At 37.0% G+C, this 24,489-nt stretch overlaps 3 protein-coding genes and 1 long non-coding RNA gene across 6 annotated transcripts in view; 3 read left to right on the top strand and 1 right to left on the bottom strand.

The window, feature by feature from the left end:
• The window catches only part of vwa5b2 (von Willebrand factor A domain containing 5B2), a 37,552-nt gene extending 30,322 nt beyond the window's left edge, over nt 1-7,230 (top strand). The window contains exons 10-15 of the mRNA XM_016241420.1: nt 1,594-1,708; nt 2,637-2,822; nt 2,939-3,173; nt 3,549-3,826; nt 6,501-6,738; nt 6,854-7,230. Of these exons, the coding sequence (XP_016096906.1) occupies nt 1,594-1,708; nt 2,637-2,822; nt 2,939-3,173; nt 3,549-3,826; nt 6,501-6,738; nt 6,854-7,230 (1,429 nt within the window). The remainder of the gene's footprint in view (nt 1-1,593; nt 1,709-2,636; nt 2,823-2,938; nt 3,174-3,548; nt 3,827-6,500; nt 6,739-6,853) is intronic.
• A 124-nt stretch (nt 7,231-7,354) lies between these two features.
• LOC107557863 (uncharacterized) lies at nt 7,355-8,728 on the top strand. The gene is made up of 3 exons (XR_001605434.1): nt 7,355-7,413; nt 7,525-7,653; nt 8,684-8,728. It is a non-coding gene; the product is annotated as an uncharacterized lncRNA (long non-coding RNA).
• Nucleotides 8,729-11,698: 2,970 nt separating this feature from the next.
• Nucleotides 11,699-17,397, bottom strand: alg3 (ALG3 alpha-1,3- mannosyltransferase). The gene is made up of 9 exons (XM_016241456.1): nt 17,194-17,397; nt 16,640-16,739; nt 16,344-16,491; nt 15,445-15,605; nt 15,090-15,210; nt 14,775-14,980; nt 14,483-14,559; nt 14,200-14,344; nt 11,699-12,483 (listed from the first exon to the last, which is right to left on the bottom strand). Exons 1-9 carry the CDS (start codon nt 17,369-17,371, stop codon nt 12,315-12,317), a joined length of 1,305 nt encoding a protein of 434 aa, XP_016096942.1. The 5' UTR covers nt 17,372-17,397; the 3' UTR covers nt 11,699-12,314.
• Nucleotides 17,398-17,965: 568 nt separating this feature from the next.
• mul2 (mitochondrial E3 ubiquitin protein ligase 2) lies at nt 17,966-21,192 on the top strand. 3 transcript variants are annotated; one of them, XM_016241457.1, is made up of 5 exons: nt 17,966-18,051; nt 18,743-18,899; nt 19,078-19,165; nt 19,270-19,390; nt 20,436-21,192. In XM_016241457.1, exons 2-5 carry the CDS (start codon nt 18,783-18,785, stop codon nt 21,151-21,153), a joined length of 1,044 nt encoding a protein of 347 aa, XP_016096943.1. In that variant the 5' UTR covers nt 17,966-18,051; nt 18,743-18,782; the 3' UTR covers nt 21,154-21,192. The 3 variants fall into 3 exon arrangements, with proteins under 3 accessions (XP_016096943.1, XP_016096944.1, XP_016096945.1); XM_016241458.1 differs by having other exon boundaries at nt 17,968-18,051; nt 18,746-18,899; XM_016241459.1 differs by lacking the exon at nt 17,966-18,051 and adding an exon at nt 18,130-18,144 and having other exon boundaries at nt 18,746-18,899.
• The last annotated feature ends 3,297 nt before the right edge of the window (nt 21,193-24,489 follow it).

The following is a 24,489-nucleotide window of genomic DNA, read 5'->3' as shown; positions in this document are numbered from 1 at the left end:
CCAGGTAAAACCTAATATAAAATAATCTGAACAGATAGTCTTTCACGACAATCATAACTTTTATGATATATTATTATAGTATTTATTAATATTTAGAATTAGCTTTTATTTTATATTTTCAGATTTCAAGTAAAAAAAATTCATAACAGTTTAATAGTATATTGAGAGTTTATTTTTTATATAATTTTAGCAACATATTAAGATTTTAGATCAGCAAACACTTTTAGAATTAGCTTTAAAAAATGGCTAAATATCCACTTAGGGGCTAAATAAACACCCCAAAAACCAGTTTTAAAACCAGGTCCCAAATATCAGTCAGACCAGCACCCAAAAACCAGCATAACACATTCACTCCAGCAAACTGCACTACAACTCTACAAACTAGCTAAACACATTTTACATCAGCAAACACCTTTTTTCTTTACTCTAACTTCATTGCATCTTTCTACACGGAATAACAAGTGCACAGATAACAAATCCATTTGCCACAATTTGAGATTTTGCAATATTATTACCCCAATTAACCAAACCTCAGCTAATTACATATAATAACACAGTGAAATAAAATACCTGGCAATAAAATTCAATTAGAACAGCATAATATATATGTATAAAAATATGTAAATAAAAAATAAAAGAGAAGGGGGGGGGGATGCTTAGCTTTACTGTCTATAGAGTCAGCAAGCACATATCGGCATCCAGCTTTAAAAACAAGCTAAACACCTTTCACTTCACAGCAAACACCCATTAAAAGAAGCGCAACACTTTTTACTCTAGCAAACACTTTTGTCACCGGCTAAACACTTAGAGCACTTCAACATCAATTTTGTCTTAGGCATTACCATGGAAACACCCCATGCCTCCATAAAGTATCTAAATGAAACTCAGCCAGTCAGATGGGAAACCGCAGTAATCCAAATTCCAATCATACTTGTATTTGCTGCGGTCTTTTATGATTTATCCACGCTGACATCTGTTCCACCTTAATTGTTTAGTATTTATTTAGTATTCCACCTTAAAAGGAATACTGCACATGACATTGTACAATTCCAGTAAACAAAAATAAAGCTGAGGTTGAGAAAAATTATTTCATCGTACTGTGCTTTACATTACACAGCACAAAGTGTCCTCTCCCATAATAAGCTGGCTTATATTTAGAGAGAAATGCTCTTCAGCAAACACACACACGCACATAGCTTTCACTGTACTGGAACACAGGCTCGTTATTGATACTCAGTCAAGACATTTAAAAGCCTTCGACTCAGACAGAGCAGACCTGAATTCCAAACAGCTTGTGTATGTGTGTGTGTGTCACCTGGCTTCTGTTTCTCTTCAGACATTTAATTAGTGAAATGGTCCAGATTATTGTCAGGGGAATACTAAACATATTCTCTTTTCTCTCACATTGGCAATCCATCGCATACATGTCTGGAGTCATGAGAAATGTTTCTTGAAATGTTCTTACAGACATGAAACCATACTTACGCCTATATAATCCACTGTCTTTATATCATGCAAATGTACTATATACAAAGACCCAGTGCATTTGCATCGAAATACCTGTGTTTTGACATATTCTTGGTGTTGTTCCAGATGTTTCGGTCTGGGACTTGGTCCTCAGGCCTGTCGGAGGCTACTGCAGGGCGTTGCCAAGGTTACGGGAGGCAGTACAGTGTTTCTCAGTGAGGAAGAAAGGCTTCAGCCAAAGGTGCGAGAGTTCATTATGCCCTCTAAAGGGACAGAGACAGAACCGCTATTATCAACTCGGTTTAAAACACAAAGCTGTTTAAAATGTGCTTTTGAATTAAAAAAAGATTTGTTTGTTATTGTTAAGCAAGTAGAATACATTATATTATCAGGCATGTTGTTAGCTAAGGGCAAATAAAGAAGGAAAAAGTTTTTCCCCTCTCTACATGACTAAAAAATAAAAAATGTAATCAAATAAATATATGAATATTGAAATTGTACTGTAAAATAACAAGCAAGTATTAAGTATTTAATAATAATAATAATTATTATTATTATTGTAAATAATATTTTTATTGTATTATTTATAATACAAAAATTAAACAAATCAATAAAGACTACTATTACTATTTAGTAATACCGTAATAATAATAAAGTAAAAATAAGTAAATATATATATATACTATTTTATAGTACTATTGTACAGCAAAAATGTATTCAGCAGTAGTGGTATTAATAATAATAATAATACTACTTTTACTTTTATTAACAACAGTAAAATTACAATACTAATATTTATGACTGTCTTAATTTCTTTTGTTTCAATAGTTAAATTGTAGAGCTTTTATTTTTGGGGGAAAATTTTTTTATTGGTCGCTGACACCAATATAAAACTTGCTAAAATATTTATTAAACTAACTTGCAAGATGTGCAAAACTTTGTGAATGATAAATGGCATTACATGGTAAAACTATGATACTTTGAAATATACCATGGTACTGAAATTCTTGGTACTATGGTATTTATATTTAACTCCAAGATACTTCTGAAAATAACATGGAACTACCATGGTACATATACTGCGGGACCATGTCCAAAAACATGGTAGTACCTTGTTATTTGTCTGTGGAAATCTGTTATCAGTAATCAATGTTTCGATTATTCTCTAGTTAATTAAATGTCTAAAGAAAGCTCTGGAACCTGTGTTGACGGATGTACGGATTGACTGGTATGTGCCAGACAATGTGGAGGCCCTTCTCTCACCCAATGAAATTCCTCCGCTCTACCCTGGCAACTGCCTGATTGGCTACTGCACTCTATATAACATGTCTGGAATCGGAGCCCAGAAAAGTGAGGTGAGAGACTAGTTTCTCTTGTTCAATATATGCTAAATGAAGAATTGTTAAAATAAATGAGATGCATACAGTTGTATAAAGTCTTAGTTTGTGTCTGTACACTTGCTCAAAAGCAGGTGAAGCCTCGTCCATACAGAAGCCATCCACATGGTTCAGCGGGGTCGGTTTTTGAGCTCTCTTCCTCCACTTCTGAGCTTCTTCAGCCTCTGGTTCCCCCGGATGAGCGAGAGAGAGATGCTGTAAGAGAGTGCGGGGTGGAGGGAGACTTTGAGGAAGCGTTGCGGGAAATTTCACGAGAAATCTCGTCGGAGTTCTCCTGTGCACATGCCACCGATAATGCCGTCAGCCTTGGTAAGACTATACAATCTATTTAAGATGTCAGTACATTGCATTGCGGGATACTACTTAATGTGATCAGGTTGTAAAAGTAGTAGTAGGTCTATTCTACGCATTAAAAATTTGTGATCAGCCTACATTTTGCATACTTTAAGGGATAGTCCACCTAAAAAAGAAACCTGTATGCATTTCTTCTTATCTGTGGAACATAAAAAAAGATATTTGAACAACGTTGATGAGTACTGCCTTGAATAAGCTATTTCACATAACAGATGTTTATATATACTCTACAAGACAAAATAATATCTGAATTTATATAAATGACCCCGTTCAAAAATTTTCAATCTTAATTGTAGTAGCCATTTCAAACATACATTACGTGATCTGCAGGTGGCGACACTGACTACAGCACCAGCGATGTGCGCCTGCGTATTCAACAGGATTCGTATGTTCAGGATCAGTACGTGTTGACACGCTGTTCTCTGAGCAGTGAAAAGGCCTTCTCATCTGATTCTCCCCAAGCGGAGAGCACTGTGCTGGGCATGGGTTCTCTGCCACATGGCTTGGAGATAATGGAGCCCACACAGGGTAGAGGCCTCTCGCGCTGGGAATCTCCGTGGGCTCAGAATGCCACCTCTACAGGAGACACCGATTCTGCATCAGGGAAGGTGACAGCAGCCGATGACATTTATATTTAAGAATTCCCTACACATAAAGAAAGTTTAACATCATTTAACATGTATAGTACCAGTAATCTAAAATAGCCTGCAAAGGAAAATTACTTTACAAATAAAATGGAAAAAGGCAGATTTAAAGCAGAATTAGTCATGCATTAAAAGCAGGTCCTTCAAGTAACAACTGCAAATTGTTATTGTGCATTTTTGCAGTGTATACTGGACAAAAAGTATTCTGACTATTTAGGATTTAATATTTAAACATTTTTCAAATTACTGTTGCTGTTAACTTGAAAATTCACGAGTACTGACTAAGTATTCCTGAAATGCACATCGCAAAGTTTTTTTGAGAAAAAAAAACATGTAGACCGGTTCTCTTGGAACATTACTTCCAAAAAAAAAAAAAAAATCTTTGCTGATAAGGTACATAAATTCTATCAGGTGGGTCCACATTTTTGACATTTATGCATTTAGCAGATGCTTTTATCCTAAATGACTTGCAATAGTGGAAAAGTTTCAAATTTCATATTTAATATTTTGTAAAGGTTCCAAATTTTGTAAACCACTTTTACTAAACATGAAATTCAATTAAATCAATAAATTAGGATGCTAATATTTACAATTTAAAGTTAACACTTTACAATAAGGTCTCATTTGTTAATATTAGTTAACTTGAACTAACAATGAACAATACTTCTACATAATTAAGAATTTAAGAATTTGTTAACATTAACAATGAACAATTGTATTGTTTGTATTAACAAGCATTAACAAATATAAATAATGCTATAAAAAATAAACAAATGCTGTAAAAAAATAATAATAATATTGCTCATTGCTAGTTCATGTCATGAATTAACTAATGTTAACAAATAAGACCTTTTCTTACTAAATGTTAAGTTCAACATATAGTGATATATTTAAGAATTTGTTAACATTAACAATGAACAATTGTATTGTTTGTATTAACAAGCATTAACAAATATAAATAATGCTATAAAAAATAAACAAATGCTGTAAAAAAAAATTATAATATTGCTCATTGCTAGTTCATGTCATGAATTAACTAATGTTAACAAATAAGACCTTTTTATAAAGTGTTACCAATTTAAAGGAATATTTCACCCCAAAATTTAAATTAGCAGAAAACGTACTCACCCTCAGGCCATCCAAGATGTATATGAATTTGTTCCTTCATTGGAACAGATTTACATTTACATTTAGTCATTTAGCAGACGCTTTTATCCAAAGCGACTTACAAATGAGGACAATAAAAGCAGTCAAAACTAACAAAAGAGCAACAATATATAAGTGCAAATGACAAGTCTCGGTTAGCCTAACGCAGTACACGTAGCAAGGTGTATATATACTGGTACATCTCAAAAAATCAGAACATCATGAAAAAGGTCAACATCCCCCGTCACTCACCTCAGAATGTAAAACCCACATACCACACAGATTCATCACACATAGAGTGAAATACCCCAAGTCCCTACTTCCCGAAATCCCGATGATTATGGCCTACAGACAATGAAAACCCAAAATTCAATGTCCCAGAAAATCAGAACATTGTGAAGAAGTTCAATATTGGAAAGTCATGGTGTCACACCCTAATCAGCTAATTACCTCAAAACACCTGCAAAGGTTTCCTGAGCCTTTAAATGGTCTCTCAGTCTGGGTCAGTAGGCTACACAATTATGGGGAAGACTGCTGACTTGACAGATGTCCAGAAGACAGTCATTGACACCCTCCACAAGGTGGGTAAGCCACAAAAGTGAATTGCTAAAGAAGCTGGTTGTTCAGAGTGCTGTATCCAATCATATTCATAGAAAGTTGAGTGGAAGGAAAAAGTGTGGTAGGAAAAGGTGCACCAGCAAAAGGGATAACCGCAGCCTTGAGAGGATTGTCAGGCAAAATCCATTCAAGAATTTGGGGGAGCTTCACAAGGAGTGGACTGAGGCTGGCGTCAGCGCATCAAGAGCCACTACGCACAGACGAATCCTAGACATGGGCTACAAATGTCGCATTCCTCGTGTCAAGCCACTCCTGAACTAGAGACAACGTCAGAATCGTCTTACCTGGGCTGTGGAGAAAAAGAACTGGACTGTTGCTCAGTGGTCCAAAGTCCTCTTTTCACCTTCAGGCCATCCAAGATGTATATGAATTTGTTTCTTCATTGGAACAGATTTAGAGAAATTTAGCATTACATCTCTTGCTCACCAATGGATCCTCTGCAGTGAATGGGTGCCGTCAGAATGAGAGTTCAAACAACTGATAAAAACATCACAATAATCCACAAGTAATCCACACAACTTCAGTCCATCAATTAACATATCTGAAGTAAAAAGCTGTGTGTTTGTAATAAACAAATCCATCATTAAGATGTTTTTAACTTCAAACCAATGCTTGTGGCTAAAATATGAGTCCTCTCTCCATAATATTGCTTTCTCCAAGTTGCTAAATTTCTCCAAATCTCTTCCGATAAAGAAACAAACTCATCTGCATCTTGGATGTCCTAAGGATGAGTAAATCTCCTGCAAATTTCCATTTTTGAGTGAACAATTCCTTTAAATAAGTAAAAGCTAAACTGACAGAACAGTCTTACCATAAAATAGAAAAAAAAATCAAAACTATAATCCTAACTGGTAGTCTATGTTTGTTTCTGTAGGCTGGCAAGCTCTTAGATGAATCTTGTCACAGGCAGAAGGCACTAGCTCGCTCTGCTTTGGCTGGCCGAAGTTTCTCATCTCCACAGGGTGACCTGGACATGCACCGGCTGAGGAGGGCGCTAGAGAAGGTCTCATTTGAGCAGGCTGTAGGGAGCCGACTGGAGGAGAGTGACACAGACACCCACAGCACTTCACGGGGAGGTGTATCCCGTCTGACATGGAGCCTGACAGACTCCAGTGAGGGAAAACAATCTTATAGTTTATGCATCAACATAAATACACACAGATGCATATTAAACTCGGTCCAAATATTAAATCATCCTTGTCTTTTTACCTACCACTCTCTATCCAGATGGTCTTCTGTTCGCTGCTTCCCCACTAGACTGGGACAACTTCACCGATCCAGAATGCCTATTTTCAGCCGCTCCCCCAGGCGAGTTCCAGGCTTCAGGGGACCAGTGTCGATCAGTCATCCATGGCATGCTGGGAGGAAGGGCCGTATCCTGGGAGGTCCGTGTGGATCTGTCTATTCTGTGGGACACGGAGAACTCAGCAACCCTGCAAACCAGCACTGAGTCCTGGGATGAGATTATCCACCAGCTGACCGCACGATCTGTCATCAGAGACTTTGAAAACATGGCGGAGAAAGAAACAGATATTGAAGTTGAAAGAGGTCTGATAGGAATAACAGTTAAAAACAAAATATTTGAATTTGAATTCAAGTTATAAACAGGCTGCTCCATCCATGTTTTTTTCTCCTGTTGTTTGGGTGTGTAGGTCCGTCCAAGCGGTACAGAATGAAAGCGATCCAGACCAGCAAAAGTTGTGGAATCGTCTGCATGTATACAAGCTTCACCACCACAGACACCAATGCCAGAAATCAACCTCAGAGTACTCGCATACGACACACAGGTACACACATATACTGTAGCACAGACAATCCACACAGTCTCACAAAAAGTGAGACAAAACATGCTAAACTACATGGGGGGAATGAAATTCTCCTGTGTGTGTGTGTGTTAGGTGTGCGGTTTAGGACAGGACACAGTTCTCACTCTGGCAGCAGAAGACAGAAGTTGTGCTCTGTGGGATTCGGACGCCGTCCCTCCAGCAGAGCCAGTGAAGAAACAGAAGATACACACACCTCGACAGGTACCTTAAAAGTTATATATGCACACCCACATATAGTACATTTTAAGTAACATACACTACCATTCAGAAGTTTGGGGTCATAAATATATATATATTTTTTAAACAAATGAATACTTATGTTCAGCAAGGATTAATTAAATTGACCAAAAGTGACAGTGTAGACATTTATAATGTTACAAAACATTTCTATTTCAAATAAATGCCATTCTTTTGAACTTTCTATTCATCAAAGAATCTTTTAAAAATGTAGCACGGTTTCCACAAAAATATGAATCAGTATGACTGTTTTCAACTTTGACGATAATAAATATTTCAGAATATTAGAATGATTTCTGAAGGATCATGTGACACTGAAGACTGGAGTAATGATGCAGAAAATACTTTGCCATGACAGGACTAAATTACGCTTAAAAATATATTTCTATATTAATATAGAAAAGTTATTTTTAATATTAATATTTCATATGACTACTTTTTTTTACTGTATTTTTGATCAAATAAATGCAGTCTTGGTGAGCATAAGAGACTTGTGAACGGAAGTCTATCTGTAATCACAAATTGGGCCTAAATTAGGATAAATACAGCTCAAAATAAACCAGTGTTTACAAGATTATATAATTTATTTGCCTCAGACAAAGCTCTTGAATACCTTTCAAAGGTTTAATGTCATGAATCTCCAGATTTTCAGCTCAAAAGTGCTCTTTGTAGCAGCCCTGTAGCCCTGTAAACATGACTGTGTTGCCCATCACACTGATAAAACCCCTTGCATCCTTACTGGCCAGATCAGTCAATCAGATTGGAACTCACAATTTCAGCCAACTCGACATTTTTTTCCCGCAATATGCAGTAAACAGTCCATAAACAGTCTGAGGCTCAACAAGCACTTCCAACAAGCAACTCAAATACAGATACCTGAAAAGGAAACCCTCTTAAAATACTGATTCAAGGACATCCATGAAAACTATGAGGCTGTAAAACTGCATTCTGTTCAGCGCAACTCTGAATTTCTGTTCTGTTTTCTTGGACCCAGACAGAGATGACACACCTACATCCCCTTGTAGCATGACATCCTGGGACAGCAGTAAGTATTGGAGACAGAAAGAATGCATTAAGCTGCGGTCACATTTCGGTGAAATTTCTCAAACAGAAAGGTCGAGTCAATAGTGTAGCATTGCATGAAGCATGGAGTCACTTTTAAACCAAGCAGCTTTCTTTTGGTCAGTGCAAATTTGCATGACCAACTTAAACACCAGCAAAATCTTCATGGGGAATGTTTTTGCATTTATATCAATAGTAAGTGTGACCGCACCTTTAGGATTGTTTATACCTTATTAAATGAGTGGTGAATTATGGGTGTAATAATGAAGTTGTCTTTCAGGCACAGGAGGGAGCATCAGTCCATCAGCGGCGTCTTCTCGCTCTCAGCGCCCTGTGGAGAGTTTCTTCGGGTCCAAGTCAGCATTGACCTGCAGAAGTATCACACTTTGTAATGATTTATACTTTATTGTACGATCACACTGAATTTCTGTGTTCTCCAGGTTCAATCTGGGCAGACTAAAGGGCAATAATGGAAAACAAGCTCCTCTCAAACCTCACTGTCTTTCTGCAGAGACTGACAGACACCTAGAGACGGACACGCCTAACTACTTGCCATTGGTTGGTGTAATTACATATTGATTTACAAAATTAATCACAGCGTAAAGTCAGTGTTACCTACTTCAGTTTTCGTGTCCCCACAGGTCCGCCTACAGTTGGCATCAGGTGCGTTTCTTCTGTCTGAATCGTACTCCGAGTGCATCCAGATCCCTCTGGACCGCCTGAAAAGAGCATCCCCATACCTGAGCCACCGCAGCAGTCTGAGCCCCCCTTTCCGTTGTACCTCACCACCTGCCACATCAGCGAGACATATGCAAGACTCATGGTCCAACACCGTGGAGGAAGGCTCTCAGAAATTGGTAGGTGCAATCCCGCAGACTGACAGTGGGCGGGGCTCCGAGACTGACACATGTGAAGGTCCTCCGCTGGATCCTGCAGAACCTCACGGAGAGGAACTGGCGCAGATGAACGTAGGGAGCTCAAGCTGGGCCACGGCAGTGGCTCTAGCCTGGTTGGAGCACCGTTGCGCTGGGTTTTTTGTGGAGTGGGAACTGGTGGCTGCCAAGGCAGATTTCTGGCTCAAGTGCCAGTCACTGCCAGAGGGTGTTACCCTGGCAGGGTTGAGGGCAGCGGCCAGGCAGCTTTTCCTGCTGTTGCGTCACTGGGATGAAAACATCAAACTGAACGTGCTCTGCTACAACCCCAATAACATGTGAGAAACTGCCAACAGGATTTTTGGTCTTTAATTGACCCTGTTGGCTACACTCACAATTCAACTTTATAGCAGAATAGAATTAATCTAAGATGTCCTTTAAAAAGGACTGGAGATAAAGGATTCTGAGTTGTGTTCAAGTTTTTCTCATGCCCAGACCATAATACTGTACAAGCTTTGCCTTAATCTTTGGGCCTCAGTCTAAGTAGAATGCAGTTCACTGCAGATCTGACAACACTTTATCTTAGCAATAGCAAAATGAAAACAATCACCAACATTTATAGCAGGCCAAAATTACACATTCTTGCCTTAACTTAAGCTACCGTTCAAAGGTTTGGGGTCAGCAAGAGTTTTTAAAAAAATTATTATTATTATTATTCAGCAAGGACACATTCAATTAGAATGAGCATTTTAGAATGATTTCTGAAGGATCATGTGACACTGAAGACTGGAGTAATGATGCTGAAAATTCAGCTTTGTAATCACAGGAATAAATTATTTTAAATATATTAAAATAGAAAACATTTATTTTAAATTATAATAATATTTCACAATAATGTATTTAAGATCAAATAAATGCAGCCTTGGTGAGCATAAATGACTTCTTTTAAAAACATTTTAAGAATCTTACTGATCTTTTGAACGGTAGTGTACAACAGCTGCTTGAATTTGATTAATCTATTTCTTGCTTTAGTCAAGTTTTAGACTAAACTGCACTATATTTCAAACCACCTTTTTTTTTTTGCACTGACTGATTCTGTCATTATTGCTCAGTTTAAGTGCTGTTAACCATATAAACAGTCTGAATAACATTGGTACATTTTATTTTTGTAGGATCATTTGTGTTTTGTTTTTTGACAGCAACTGAATTGTGTGTTTGGCAGTGACTGCTTGCTTTTGGCCTCCTTGAGAGATTTAGGATTTTTGGAGTTTGCTTAAAAGCAAGAGTTTTCAAGTAACACCACAAAAACAATCTGCAAAACTTGAGGCTATATTTTTCATGTTCGATCATAAGAAGAATCATAACTATGGTAACTATAATTGTTATGAAATTATGACTTTTTATTTTCAATCACTTACAAATCTATACAATAAAATGCTCTGAATGATTCCAAATTATGCTTCCTCAGGTTTTAAGATACTGTTGTTTCAAACAGTAAGGGCTTTAATCGTTCACTGTACCTTCAACCTGGTTTTGCCCAGACATTCGTAGCTGTGAGGCTGTCAAAAGCCTTGGAAATGGAATAAAATCATGAACAACAATTGTATTATGATTATCGACTACACCTTGGATTAAGCAAATCCATGTCATGCAAAAAGAAAAATTAAAAAAATCCAACAGCAAGCAGATCATAAGATTAATAAGAACAATCATTTATTCTTTATCACAGAAAAATAAAAATCACACTCTAAATATGAAGCATTTCAGCATTGAATCTTTCGCTCTTCATGCTAGAAAAGGAAAAAAGAAAATGTAGAGAACAAAAAAAAAAGAGACCAAAGATAGAAAACAAACACAGGAACTACTAGAGGTTCATGGTTGCCTTTGCCTTAAACTAAAATGAAATGGAAAAGCAGATCTATGCTGTTCCTTTGTGCCCTATGAATGTAACTATATGATCTTGTTGAGCATATAGACAATTGTGCATGTCTGAAAAAAAAATCAACTATTAAAGGGATAGTTCACCCAAAAATGAAAATTCAGTAATCATTTACTCACCATAATGTTGTTCCGAACCTGTATGTGTTTTCCCCCCATACAATGGTACATACAAGTTCTTTAAAATACCTTCATGTTCCACAGAAGTAAGTCATACAGGTTTGGAACGACATGAGGGTGAGTAAATGATGACACAATTTTCATTTTTGACTACCCATTTAAACGAAAACAAACCCCTGAATAATTATGAATGAGCTTAATGTTGAAATGCAGAGATATTCTGTTATATATAACATCTTGTTCAAATAAACTGTCCTGAATGAGTCCATTGGCCAACAAGAAGAGATCCTCAAGGTCTCAAAGGTCAACTGTGTTGATAAGCTGCATAGAAATTTGTAACTTTTATAAATGTCCTTCCAATACAGATCCATTCACATTTCACACTCCGACATCCCAGACTGAGCATCACATTAGTCCTTAAGAAACCTGAGAAGCATTGTAAACTCTCTGAAACCCCCAAATAGTAACATCACACTACCTCCATTAACAAAACCCCCCGATACCGTTTCAGCATCAGACTCAGGGCACAGGTCCCTGGCCGCCCCTATGTGTCCCTCTGGTACAGGAGCTTGCAGACAGGAGCTGGAGGACAGGGATCATCCCACACAGCGAGTGCCCTGGGCAGGCCAGGGCTCAGTGGCGCTTAGCCTTGTTCTCTGACTTCTGAGACAGAAGAGCTGGAGTCGGGTTGAGCCACAAACAGAGCAAGATGATGAGATGGCAGACGTGCAGTGATAGAGAGCTGTAGTTAGTGGACGGATACGTGTTCCAGGACAGTTCTATCAGACCCAGAATCAACACCCTAAAAGAGAGCGAATGATACACGGATGATTTGGGATGGGGGGGGGGGGGGGGGGGGGTGCTCTATGGTATTGAGCTTATATATATGTATGTATATATATACATTGTACTAATCAACTACGATTTTGTTAACTAGTTAATGCATTAGATATCATGATCGAACAATGAAAACTACTGTATAAAAAGTGTTCATTTCTACATATACTAGTGCATTTTTACATTCTAAGTTGTATAAATTAACATTCATTTAATGTAATGAACAAAGATGAATTAACAATTAAAGGGGTCATCCGATGCCCATTTTCCACAAGTTGATATGATTCTTTAGGGTCTTAATGAAAAGTCTGTAACATAGTTTGGTTGAAATTTCTCAATGGTAGTGTAAAAAACACCTTTTTTTTTTTTACCCTGTCAAAAACAGCTCTTTTCAGAGCAAGCCGTTTTGTAGCATTTTCCTTTAAATGTTAATAAGCACTGCTGAACTCGCCCCTCTCTTCCGAGCCGCTCTCTGAGGGACTGTTTACTTTAGCCGCAATCATCATGAAACTTGCTAATTAGCACATTATTAGGAAAGGCGATTTTCAAAGATTCATTAAAAAAACCTTATACTCACTTCTTCTGCAGGTGAAGCTGGATCACGAATGATTCGCTCGAACATAAATGCATTTATGTGCATTATGCGCATTTCCTTCAGAAAAAAACGTAATCCACTGCATCTTCAGCGGCTCGGATGTCGGGAGTAAATGACTACTGCTATGTTCATTATTACATCCAACAACAGAAGACCTCAATCGCTTAGGAGTCATTCTTGTCTACATCTGCTCCAGCGGTGAAACAATGGCGGACTGATGACAGCTCACTCAGGGCGGGTCTAAGGTAAGACACCAGTCCAGTCTGTGCTGAAACGCTACTGTCAATCAAACTATCGTGGGAGGGGCATCTGAGATCGGCTCGATTTGAGAAAGGGGTAAAGATTTTAGCAGATTAAAAAAAAACACTGGGTGGATTTTTATCATTATAGGGTGGTTGTGTACACACACTGCCAACACACATTTCAGTTCGAACAACTTGTAAAAGTGCATGTAGCATCGGATGACCCCTTTAATAATAGTGTGTTTATAAATAAAAATGAACCTAGATTAATAAATGCTGTAAAAAAAAAATTGTATTCATGATTCCTAATCAGGACTTAATTCTAAGAATTTTTCTACTGGCTCAGTTAAGCCAGTGGTTCATATTTTTTTACTTTCAATGCCACAATTTTCATCGGTCCCGGGCACAAAAAATCTAATAAAAAAATATACATTAAAACATTTTTTATTAAGCCTTAATCTAATTCTTCTTGCAAACAAAAGTTTTAAAATCACTTGAATGTTTAAATGATTCAATTAACTTCAGTGATAATGCACATTTCCGTCAACTGTCCTAAGCCTCTTTCGCGCTTACTCAAGGCCATCAGGCAGTCCTTATTATTAAGCACTGCCTAATGTATTAACTAATGTTTCTACCACATCACATGGTATCTGTGCCCACAGTGAAATCTAATTTTTCCAAAATTCTGCTCCATATAGCTATTTATTATTAATCAACAAATATGCTCTGGTTGTTGTGATACTGTCACTTTGCACAACAAATGAAACTAACTCAAATGTACAAACACACACACGAAATTTATGAGGAGAAAAAAAAACAGTTAATCCACGTGTCTGTGTTTTACCTGAGCAGATGGGCAAGTTTCTTGACTCCTCCACTCCACAACAGATACGGCAGCGTATGAAAGTACCAGACATAAAACTGATAATGCAGAGATCTACTGAAGCACATGCCAATGAAATTAGAAGTGAAAAGAACCAGAACTGTCTGTATGATCTGGGTTAAGGAACCATTCTCATCATATCACCTAGGACTAATAGTGCAAAGTTCAGGAATGCCTGGTTTCTTTAAAATGATCTGAATCCAATCCATCATATATTTGATTTAAACAACCATAAAAAGGATATGATCAGCATTGAGCTTGTGTACAGTCTCTTTTCTCTCAGACGGATCTGTTAGAACAGACCAAATACTGTTCCCAGACCTGTAATAAACACTATTTTTTAAATGTCAGTAGAACAAAAAGACCTGTAGGATATTTAGTTTACCAAGAAGCCTTAGGACTTGTAATAATAATATTTTGTTCAACAAATGAAGCTGCAAGTCCTATTAAAAGCCCTTTAAATGGTTTTTGACTCAACCATGTAAAATACTGCCACTAATCCAACTAAGTTTAATTGTAGGATTTGATTTTTGTACCTCTTCCATCTCTTCAGCGCAAACAGAAGTAACGTGGTAATGTGAGCCAGAAGCAGAACCAGGTGGAAGTATCGACTCAAGAACACATCCTCAGGAAGAAAACGCCAGTTCACCGTCCACTTAAAAAGAAACTGCCTGCCCAGGTCAAAGGCCTGGCTAACATACCCAACAGGGTTCACCAAGAGGAACGGCAGTCCCAATACCAGCTGAAAGAGAGAAAAACAGAGTTGTACATGAAAAGCTGGTGTAAAACATCAAAAAGACAGTTGAATCACTTAATAAATATGTGAATGAGTCTAATTATGTGCGTCTAACCTGAATGACAGCACAGAGAGTGAGTTTAGGTAAAGTTTTCCATAGACCGAACTCACACAGCAGAAGGAAAAGGAGACCAGGAGCGAAGAGCAGAACATTCATCTTCACAGACACAGCTAAACTGTCCACAGCACAGACAAATATATACTTTAAATGCACACACACACTGCTGAAATGACCATTCATTTATCAAACGATAATTATTCTTATGTTATAAAGTGAGGAAGAAATCAGGCATCAAAATACTGTCAAAAAAAGTTATATGGCTGATAGTAAATTGTTTAATTCAAATACTCAGTTTCTCTTACCATTCATCTATCACTCCATGTAGAATGAAGATGTTGTTTCTACTTGCCTGTAGAGAGCACATCCTAGAGTCCAGCGGCCATCCAGGAAGAGATTGATGGCTCCGAATAACAGCATCATGGCCACCGGATCATTAAAGAGACGCAAGACGAAAATGGAGTGAATTCGATACGAAGCACAGCAGATGAAGAAGAACACATATGGAGGAACCTAGAGAAGAATAAACAGACAAGCACTATTAATAAGACACTTTCAGAATCATGAAAAATGTTGTTTAGCTGAAGTTGGATATACAGGTCATAGAATTAATAATACATGTTGTAGAAATACTGTACACTGTTTTACATAAATTATACACCAGCAATCAAAAGTTTGGGGTTGGTAAGATTTTTGAAAGAAGTCTCTTATGCTCACCAAGCAAAAGCAGATCAAACATACAGTAAAAACAGAAATATTATGAACTAATTTTACTATTTAAATAATATATTTTTATTTGAATCTATGTAATGTAATGTAATTTATTTCTGCAACACAAAGCTGAATTTATTACTCCAGTATTCAGTGTCACGTGATCCTTCAGAAATCATTTTATTACATGTGATATGGTGCTCAAAAAAATTTTTTTTTAATGTTGAAAACAGTTGGGCTGCTTAATATATGACCGTAATATATAACAGTGATAAATTTTTCGTGATACTTTGATGAATAGAAAGTTCATATAAATAAATATATATATATATACATATATATATATATATATATATATATATGTATTTTTTTTTTTTTAAACAAGTCAATGCATCCAATGTTCCTCTCCTTTCTTACAGACCCAAAACTTTTGAACAGTGGTTTGTAAAAAGATCCTGGCTATTCTTGGGTGTAAAAAAAAAACTGACTGAACAGAATGTACAGTATGTATAATGGATTTGCATTATATGGGGTCATTACCTTTTTGGTGCGATGGTAAATGCGGAACACAAGCAGGAGGGTGATGAGGTAGAACACAGCAAACACGTACTGACTCAAACGAATATTCTGTCCATGATCAGTAAGATAATACAGCCCAGTGAATATATACACAAAACCAGCTGGATACCTGAAACACACATACAGTGTATATATAATCCAGTAAATGATTAGTGGCCAGATTTTCATTTAATATGCCATTCTCAGAGGTATACAGGAAGAGGTATTCCATCTAAAAGCTGGAATACACTACACACATTTTCTATGTTGACACTTACACCAGCGGCCCCGTGTCGCCCTTCAGCTGTGTGTAGTCATATGTGCCATTAATAACTCCCTCCACCTCATCCATATACGCCTTCCAGTCGATCTCTGTATCTACAAACACAACACTTACATCATTAGACAGAGGAATCACGATGGCACTTATAACTGGCATCTCTCTCCATACTGCTATTCAGTGTCTTGTTGTCATTTTGGTTATATGGTGCACGTGACTGACAGTGACGTGAGCATTGAGTGTGTGCGCGTGTTCCTTTTAAGGAGTCCCGACGGAGCAAATACACAACTTAACCAGACTACCATTTTGGAAGGCAAAGTTGAGTTGGACATTTGAGTCTATATGAAATGAATGAATGAATTAACAGCATGCACTGCTATCCTATTTGAACATCAAGCAGTATGGAGTTTCTTAAGTTTCTTATGGAGTTACAAGTAACGAGAGTTACGTAATCAGATTACTTTTTTCAAGTAAGTAGTAAAGTAACTCATTACTTTTTCATTTACAAGTCATCCAAGGATCATGTCAGTGATTGATTTCTACTGCACTTACATGCAACTCTTTGGATCACCCATATGTTAATCCCAATTTCCAGGAACCAAAGGACGGCCGTGACCAAGAACGTGTACTCTGCTTTGAACAACACCATGTGTTTGTCCTGCCATGTGGAGGAAAGTGTTTTCGGAATTCTTGATGGTAGAGTCGAGGATTTCTTCTTTCCTCCTGCCATGTTTGCCGCCTTCGGTGAAGTGTATTCGGAAACACCGAGTTCCAAATTAAAAGTCCGTAGAGTGGAAAAAATGGCATTGAAAAAAAAACCATCCCAATTGTGAATATATACAGTATGTTGTTAGTAAGTATTTATTTATATATTTGTTTGTTTCTTTACTTATATATTTATTTCAATTTATTTATAAATTCTGTTTGTTTAAAAGGTTTTAGCGGCATTTTTAGGCGATTTTTAAATTAAACTGCTAAACAAATATATATATATATATAAAGTTTACGTTAAACTGTGTTTGGCTGCATAACGTTTTGTATCACAAACGTTTTAGCGGCATTTTTAGGCGATTTTTAAATTAAACTGCTAAACAAATATATATATAAAGTTTACGTTAAACTGTGTTTGGCTGCATAACGTTTTGTATCACAAAGGGCCAGTTGCATAAAAGTCTTACAAGTTTTTTTTTGGTTACATAAAAATGTAGATTGGTTTAAGTTGAATCCAAAAAACGACTAATTACTCATTGGCTAACTGCTAGCTGGTCAGACAAGTTAACTGTCTTATGCAACGGCCCCAAATTCAAAGTCAGGCAAAATTTATAGCTACCTATAAGAGGTCCTCGCGCATTGACGTGCCACGTGACCTAAACAACATCGCAGTTTTCAGGAGGATCGTGAGTGTAAAAGGTTATTTCTGCTTCTTATTCACGCTATATTAATTTCTGTTGTTGAGCACACATGTGTAACCGTGGTCGAAGTATTAGGCTAAAGTCTTTAAAGGTAATTTATGGGTCACATGTTATTTTGACAGCCCACAGATGATTTACCTTGTTTGGTGAACTATGGTTATTGTTATGTATATTTCATTGCGGTGGTGTTGGTAGTGTTATGTCGGTTTCCCTTAAATCGACAATCAAAACACCCCAAAGTGCAATAGATTTAAATGATCGAAATGTTCAATTCCAGTGTAAACAAAGACTTGCAAGGCTTTGACATCTCTCTCTGTCTTTAATTTTTGCTTCTATCTATCTGTAATCAGCTAGAAAATCACCTTTAAACTATATGACCTTCAAGCTTTTCAAACTTTTTCAAACCAGGCTCTCAAGCCAACATCTAAGTTTGTCTATTTGACACATCTAGTTGTTAATGGCACAAACTTTAATGTCAACTGAACCCCTAAATGACATCAGTTATTTAAATTGGACGTTTTTTGAACTATTTAAAGAAACTAACCTGTGTTAATGTAATTAAAAGCATCTGCTAAATGAACGACAGGAGTAAAAATGAAGGAAAATCAATGCTGAATCAAATCACCATAGGTTCTCTTGATTCATCTTGAATCTTGCACCTGTTCATTATGATTTCATTCTGTGTTCAGTAGTCTAGAGAAGAGGAAGAGGAAGAGGGTGAGGTGGAAGATGGAGGATTTCCCCATCCGGACACTGGAGATGGTGTGTTTGGGTTCAAGTGTGGCTCTCTCTGGTCTGTTTTATTACATCTACAGGAAGAAATGCAAAACTGTGGACAAGCTTAATGTGAGTAGCATTCCAAAAATGACCATTTAGACAGTATATATGCATGTATATAAATATAACTTGGATGTATGGAATTAGTGCCTGGAATTTGTTCTGGATTTAAAGTGTCCGCTACACTTGTAGCAGTGAAAGAGTAGGAGAATTTTCTGAAAAGAAACCAATTTGTTTTTGATGTTAGGAAGCTCCAGTTTTGCCACTGGATGAAAAGTTAGCAGATCTTTTGAATGCCACGCCAGGGAAATGTCTGCAGTATGTGGTCGTCGAGGGTAACATTCACTTTCCATTATACAGTGTCTCAGCTGATCTTTAGAATATAACTCAATCTCTCCTTCACTTTCAACTGACTTGTTCCCACTTTCTGTCTCTGTAGGTACAGTGCAGTCCATTGGGGAACCGTTAAGGAGTCAGTTTCAGGAAGGCAGTGTTGGTGTCATCCAGAAACTGGTCCTCCGAGAACACAAACTTGTGTGGAACAGTTTAGCACGCACTTGGTTAGTCCTGGTCTTCGCTAATATTAATATACATTATCATTCAAACATTTGGTGACAGTAAGATTTTATCTTTTTTAGAAAGAAATTAATACTTTTATTCAGCAAGCATGCATTAAACTAATCAAAAGTGGCAGTAAAGACGTTTATAATGTTACAAAACATTTCTATTTCAAATAAATGCTGCTCTTTTGAACTTTCTATTCGTCAAAGAATCCTGAAAAAAGTGTCACTGTTTGTACAAAAATATTAATTAGCACAACTGTTGTCAACATTAATAAGAAACGTTTCTTGATCATTAAATCTGCAGATTAGAATGATTTCTAAAGGATCATGTGACACTGAAGACTGGAGTAATGAATGCTGAAAATGTAGCTTTGCATCACAGGAATAAATTACACTTTAAAATACATTAACATAGAAAGCAGTTATTTTAGATTGTAATAATATTTCACAATATTTCTGTTTTACTGTATTTTGGATCAAATAAATGGAGCCTTGGTGAGCATAATTCACTTTTTTTTTTTTAAACATAAAAAATATATAACACTCCAAACGGGATTGTATATATGTCAGTCTAACATGGCATTTCTAAACCACACGATTCTCTTTCACATCTTTCAGGACAGATCAAAGAATCCTGAAAAAAGTGTCACTGTTTGTACAAAAATATTAATTAGCACAACTGTTGTCAACATTAATAAGAAACGTTTCTTGATCATTAAATCTGCAGATTAGAATGATTTCTAAAGGATCATGTGACACTGAAGACTGGAGTAATGAATGCTGAAAATGTAGCTTTGCATCACAGGAATAAATTACACTTTAAAATACATTAACATAGAAAGCAGTTATTTTAGATTGTAATAATATTTCACAATATTTCTGTTTTACTGTATTTTGGATCAAATAAATGGAGCCTTGGTGAGCATAATTCACTTTTTTTTTTTTTAAACATAAAAAATATATAACACTCCAAACGGGATTGTATATATGTCAGTCTAACATGGCATTTCTAAACCACACGATTCTCTTTCACATCTTTCAGGACAGACAGCGAGCGTGTGCTTCACCAGCGTGTGAATGCTGTGCCCTTTAACCTGCTGGGTGTGAACAAGGCGTTTGTGCGTGTGCTCTGTCCCCTGGAGGCCACGGGTCCCAAAATGGAAATCGTCCATGAGAAGTTCCACCAGGCCAGTTATGGCTTCACGGACCTGATCGGTCAATACCTGAGTGGAGAGAAGCCCAAAGGTCAACTGGAAACAGAGGAGATGCTGAAAGTGGGTGCTTCTTTGACCGCAGTGGGCGAGCTCATCCTGGACACGGACCGCCTCCCAAAAATCCGCCCACCCACCGACGGCTCAGAGTACTTCCTGAGCACAGATGATTTTGAAACCCTGCGGCTGGAGCAGGAAGGGCAGGCAGAGGTGTGGAGGGTGCTGGCGTGCATTTGCGCATTGGCAGGTGTGGCCGTGCTGATGTGGGCGGGACGCAGGTACTACCGTCAATTGAAGCTGCGATGGGAGCAGGAGAACATGAGGAGGGAGTTTGAAATGATGGGTGCAGGAGAGCGAGGAGAGGAGGAGAACGGCATGGACGTATCGGAGAATGCGTGCGTGATATGCCTGAGTAACCCACGAGGCTGCGTGCTGCTGGACTGCGGACACGTGTGCTGCTGTTTCCGCTGCTATCAGGCCTTGCCGCAGCCCATCTGTCCCATCTGCAGACAGAACATCAAACGAGTCGTGCCTTTGTACCAAGCCTGAGAGACTGAAAAGAATCCTTTGGTTTCTCTTAAAAAAAAAAAAAAAAAAATAACACTAGCCTATATTCATACAACAGCAATATTCATATACTATGAGATTTACATGAAATCCAATTTATTTCAAAATATATCATGGTCATATATTCAAGGAATGTCATAGTATGTCCAAAAAAATTAGGATAATATTTTTCAGTCATGATGTTGAAAACGTCATGAAAAAAAAAAAAGCTTCCACACTATAATCCTGGCAAAAACTACTGTCGCGGTGCAGATTGATATATTAAAAACTACTGTGGTGGTACCTAATGACAGTATTGGATGGTATACCATAACACATATATTTATATGGAAATATCATGGTATGTGAAGTGTAAATATGTATATAACATACCATCCAATATTGATTGGATCCAATAATAATTTATATACATTATTGGATGGTATTTTATATACACCATTATTAACACTTCACATACCATGATATTTCCATAAAAAAATCCAGGGCACTTCAAAGATAGCATGCAGTGTTCAAAAAACACTTTACTACTTCTTTTTTGTAAGTGAAATCTGTCATGATGTGGAAACTACATTAAATAAAATTACTGACACGACAAGAACAACAACAGCACAAAGACATCTGCTGTTATGAATGTGACAGGAACAAAAAAGGTTTTTCACATTAAGTTAAAAACAACAACATGCAGGCTCTGTATCGTGTTCCTGCTTTAGTGTTTTTGATTAAAAGCTCCAGAGGAAAGCATGTTTGGGTGTGTGTGAAGATACAGTGAACTGGCCAACAAATGTTCAAAGACACTCGTCAGCGGGTGCCAATTACACTGCCATCCTGAACTTCTGCACAGGAGCCAACATCTCACATTTGACCCAGCAGAGACGAACTGGCAAAGTTGTTCTCACTTAGCTTTACAGGTGTTTCTTCAACTACAGGCACGGTTATGTCCAAGGGATTTCAAGCTTTGAAGTTTTGTTGCATCAAAGAGTCACAAGAGTGCCTTGGAAACCTTTTCCAACAAATATTTAAATGACAGTATTGGATGGTATACCATAACACATATATTTATATGGAAATATCATGGTATGTGAAGTGTAAATATTTATATAACATACCATCCAATATTGATTGGATCCAATAATAATTTATATACATTATTGGATGGTATTTTATATACACCATTATTAACACTTCACATACCATGATATTTCCATAACAAAATCCAGGGCACTTCAAAGATAGCATGCAGTGTTCAAAAACACTTTACTGCTTTTTTTTTTGTAAGTGAAATCTGTCATGATGTGGAAACTACATTAAATAAAATTACTGACATGACAAGAACAACAACAGCACAAAGACATCTGCTGCTATGAATGTGACAGGAACAAAAAAGGTCAGAGAGATTTTCACATTAAGTTAAAAAACAACAACATGCAGGCTCTGTATCGTGTTCCTGCTTTAGTGTTTTTGATTAAAAGCTCCAGAGGAAAGCATGTTTGGGTGTGTGTGAAGATACAGTGAACTGGCCAACAAATGTTCAAAGACACTCGTCAGCGGGTGCCAATTACACTGCCATCCTGAACTTCTGCACAGGAGCCAACATCTCACATTTGACCCAGCAGAGACGAACTGGCAAAGTTGTTCTCACTTAGCTTTACAGGTGTTTCTTCAACTACAGGCACTGTTATGTCCAAGGGATTTCAAGCTTTGAAGTTTTGTTGCATCAAAGAGTCACAAGAGTGCCTTGGAAACCTTTTCCAACAAATATTTGATGATTTTCAACATGCCTTTTATGTTTTACACTACCAAAAGACAGTAAAAACACTAATATTATGAAATATTATTACAATTTGAAATAACTGTTTTCTTATTATTCTAAATGCTGAAAATAGTTGTGCTGCTTAGTATTTTTGCGAAACCGTGATACATTGTTTTTTCAGTATTCTATGAGGAATAAAAAAGAACAGCATAATTAATATATTTAGCATTTAGTTTGCAACATATAAATGTGTGTACTGTCACTTTTAATCAATTTAATGCATCCTTACTAAATTAAAGTATTAATTTCTTTAAAAAAAAATTTAAAAAATAAAAAAATCTTACTGACCCCAAACTTTTGTTTTACCCTTTTCCCAGACCCAGGCATTCAAATAATCATAAAAATATTATTGATCTTTTTAATATAGACAAATTAAAACAAGTAAGCAAATTAAACAAAATATGCCATGTAGTTTCACACATTTATAGCTAGCATTTTAAGTATGCGAAATGTGCAAAATAATATCTGGTCATTTTTCAAATAATATTTTCACACTTTAGGCATAAATTGGCAACCTGCTGCTTAATTGTAAATGCTGGACTGATCTTGATTTTTATTCTTTTACTCATCACTCATCTTATTTTAGGCATGTTCTTCACTGACAATGTTGTTGCCTTTGTAATTAAGTATACTAACTTTTGGCAAAAGTTTTGTTAGGGGCAAAATTATTTATTGTGGTGGAAATGACAATTGACAAATCATATTTTTTCCTAATCAGATGCTTGCTGAGCTTTCAACTGAAAAGAAGGCGCACATATCTCACATAGAAACTGCATCTGCACATTTCATCGCCCACCCCTGAAAACTATGCAATTTTTGCTCATTTCTGTTCTCAGTTTTTCATTTGACTCAGGTTTTTGTGATCTGGTGTTTTTTTAATGCTGGATAGAGAGTCAGCAATTACAGCACATGAGTCAGCAGAGACCAGTGTGACCGCAAACACTCTCCCAGAGGACACTTTCACACACAGCAAACTTCTGTGACAGAGCACAAGACCTGAGAGAGGGAAACAAGGACACTAGACTGAAAAAGAAAGAAAGTGATAGATTATTCTGCTCATTAATTTAAGCCTGGTCTGATCATTTCACTAAAATACATTGCTGTAGTGACAAGAAGAACATTATTAAACTTGAAATTACCTGTTGGCTCAAGACAATGGCTCTGATCAAAGAAAATGTTCAATTTCATTTCAGTCCTGAACATTTGTCCAACATTCTGGATTTTTTGCAAAACCTACTTTTGCGAACTAGTCCTATGTTCTTCGCCACTTCAAAACCAAACCAGTGCAGAAAGATTCTCTGGAAAGTGAATATCAATTGAATTTTCAACTCACGTTCACGAAAGGATGCCAAAACTTTCAAAGGAAGTGGGGCAACTTTTACTAAAACACTTTTGAACGGAATGAAATATTAGGCTAAATCTGAGGTCACAGGAAAAAATCATGTAGTTTGGCCTTTTGATGGTGCTGTAACAGGGGGGGGGGGGGGTTGGGTCAATACTTTTTTTCG

Source organism: Sinocyclocheilus grahami, unplaced genomic scaffold (assembly GCF_001515645.1).
Source record: "Sinocyclocheilus grahami isolate Dianchi unplaced genomic scaffold, SAMN03320097.WGS_v1.1 scaffold622.1, whole genome shotgun sequence".
NCBI classification, from domain to species: Eukaryota; Metazoa; Chordata; class Actinopteri; order Cypriniformes; family Cyprinidae; genus Sinocyclocheilus; species Sinocyclocheilus grahami.
The sequence above is the reverse complement of the archived record's forward strand: the minus strand, read 5'-3'. Positions and strand labels throughout refer to the sequence as shown.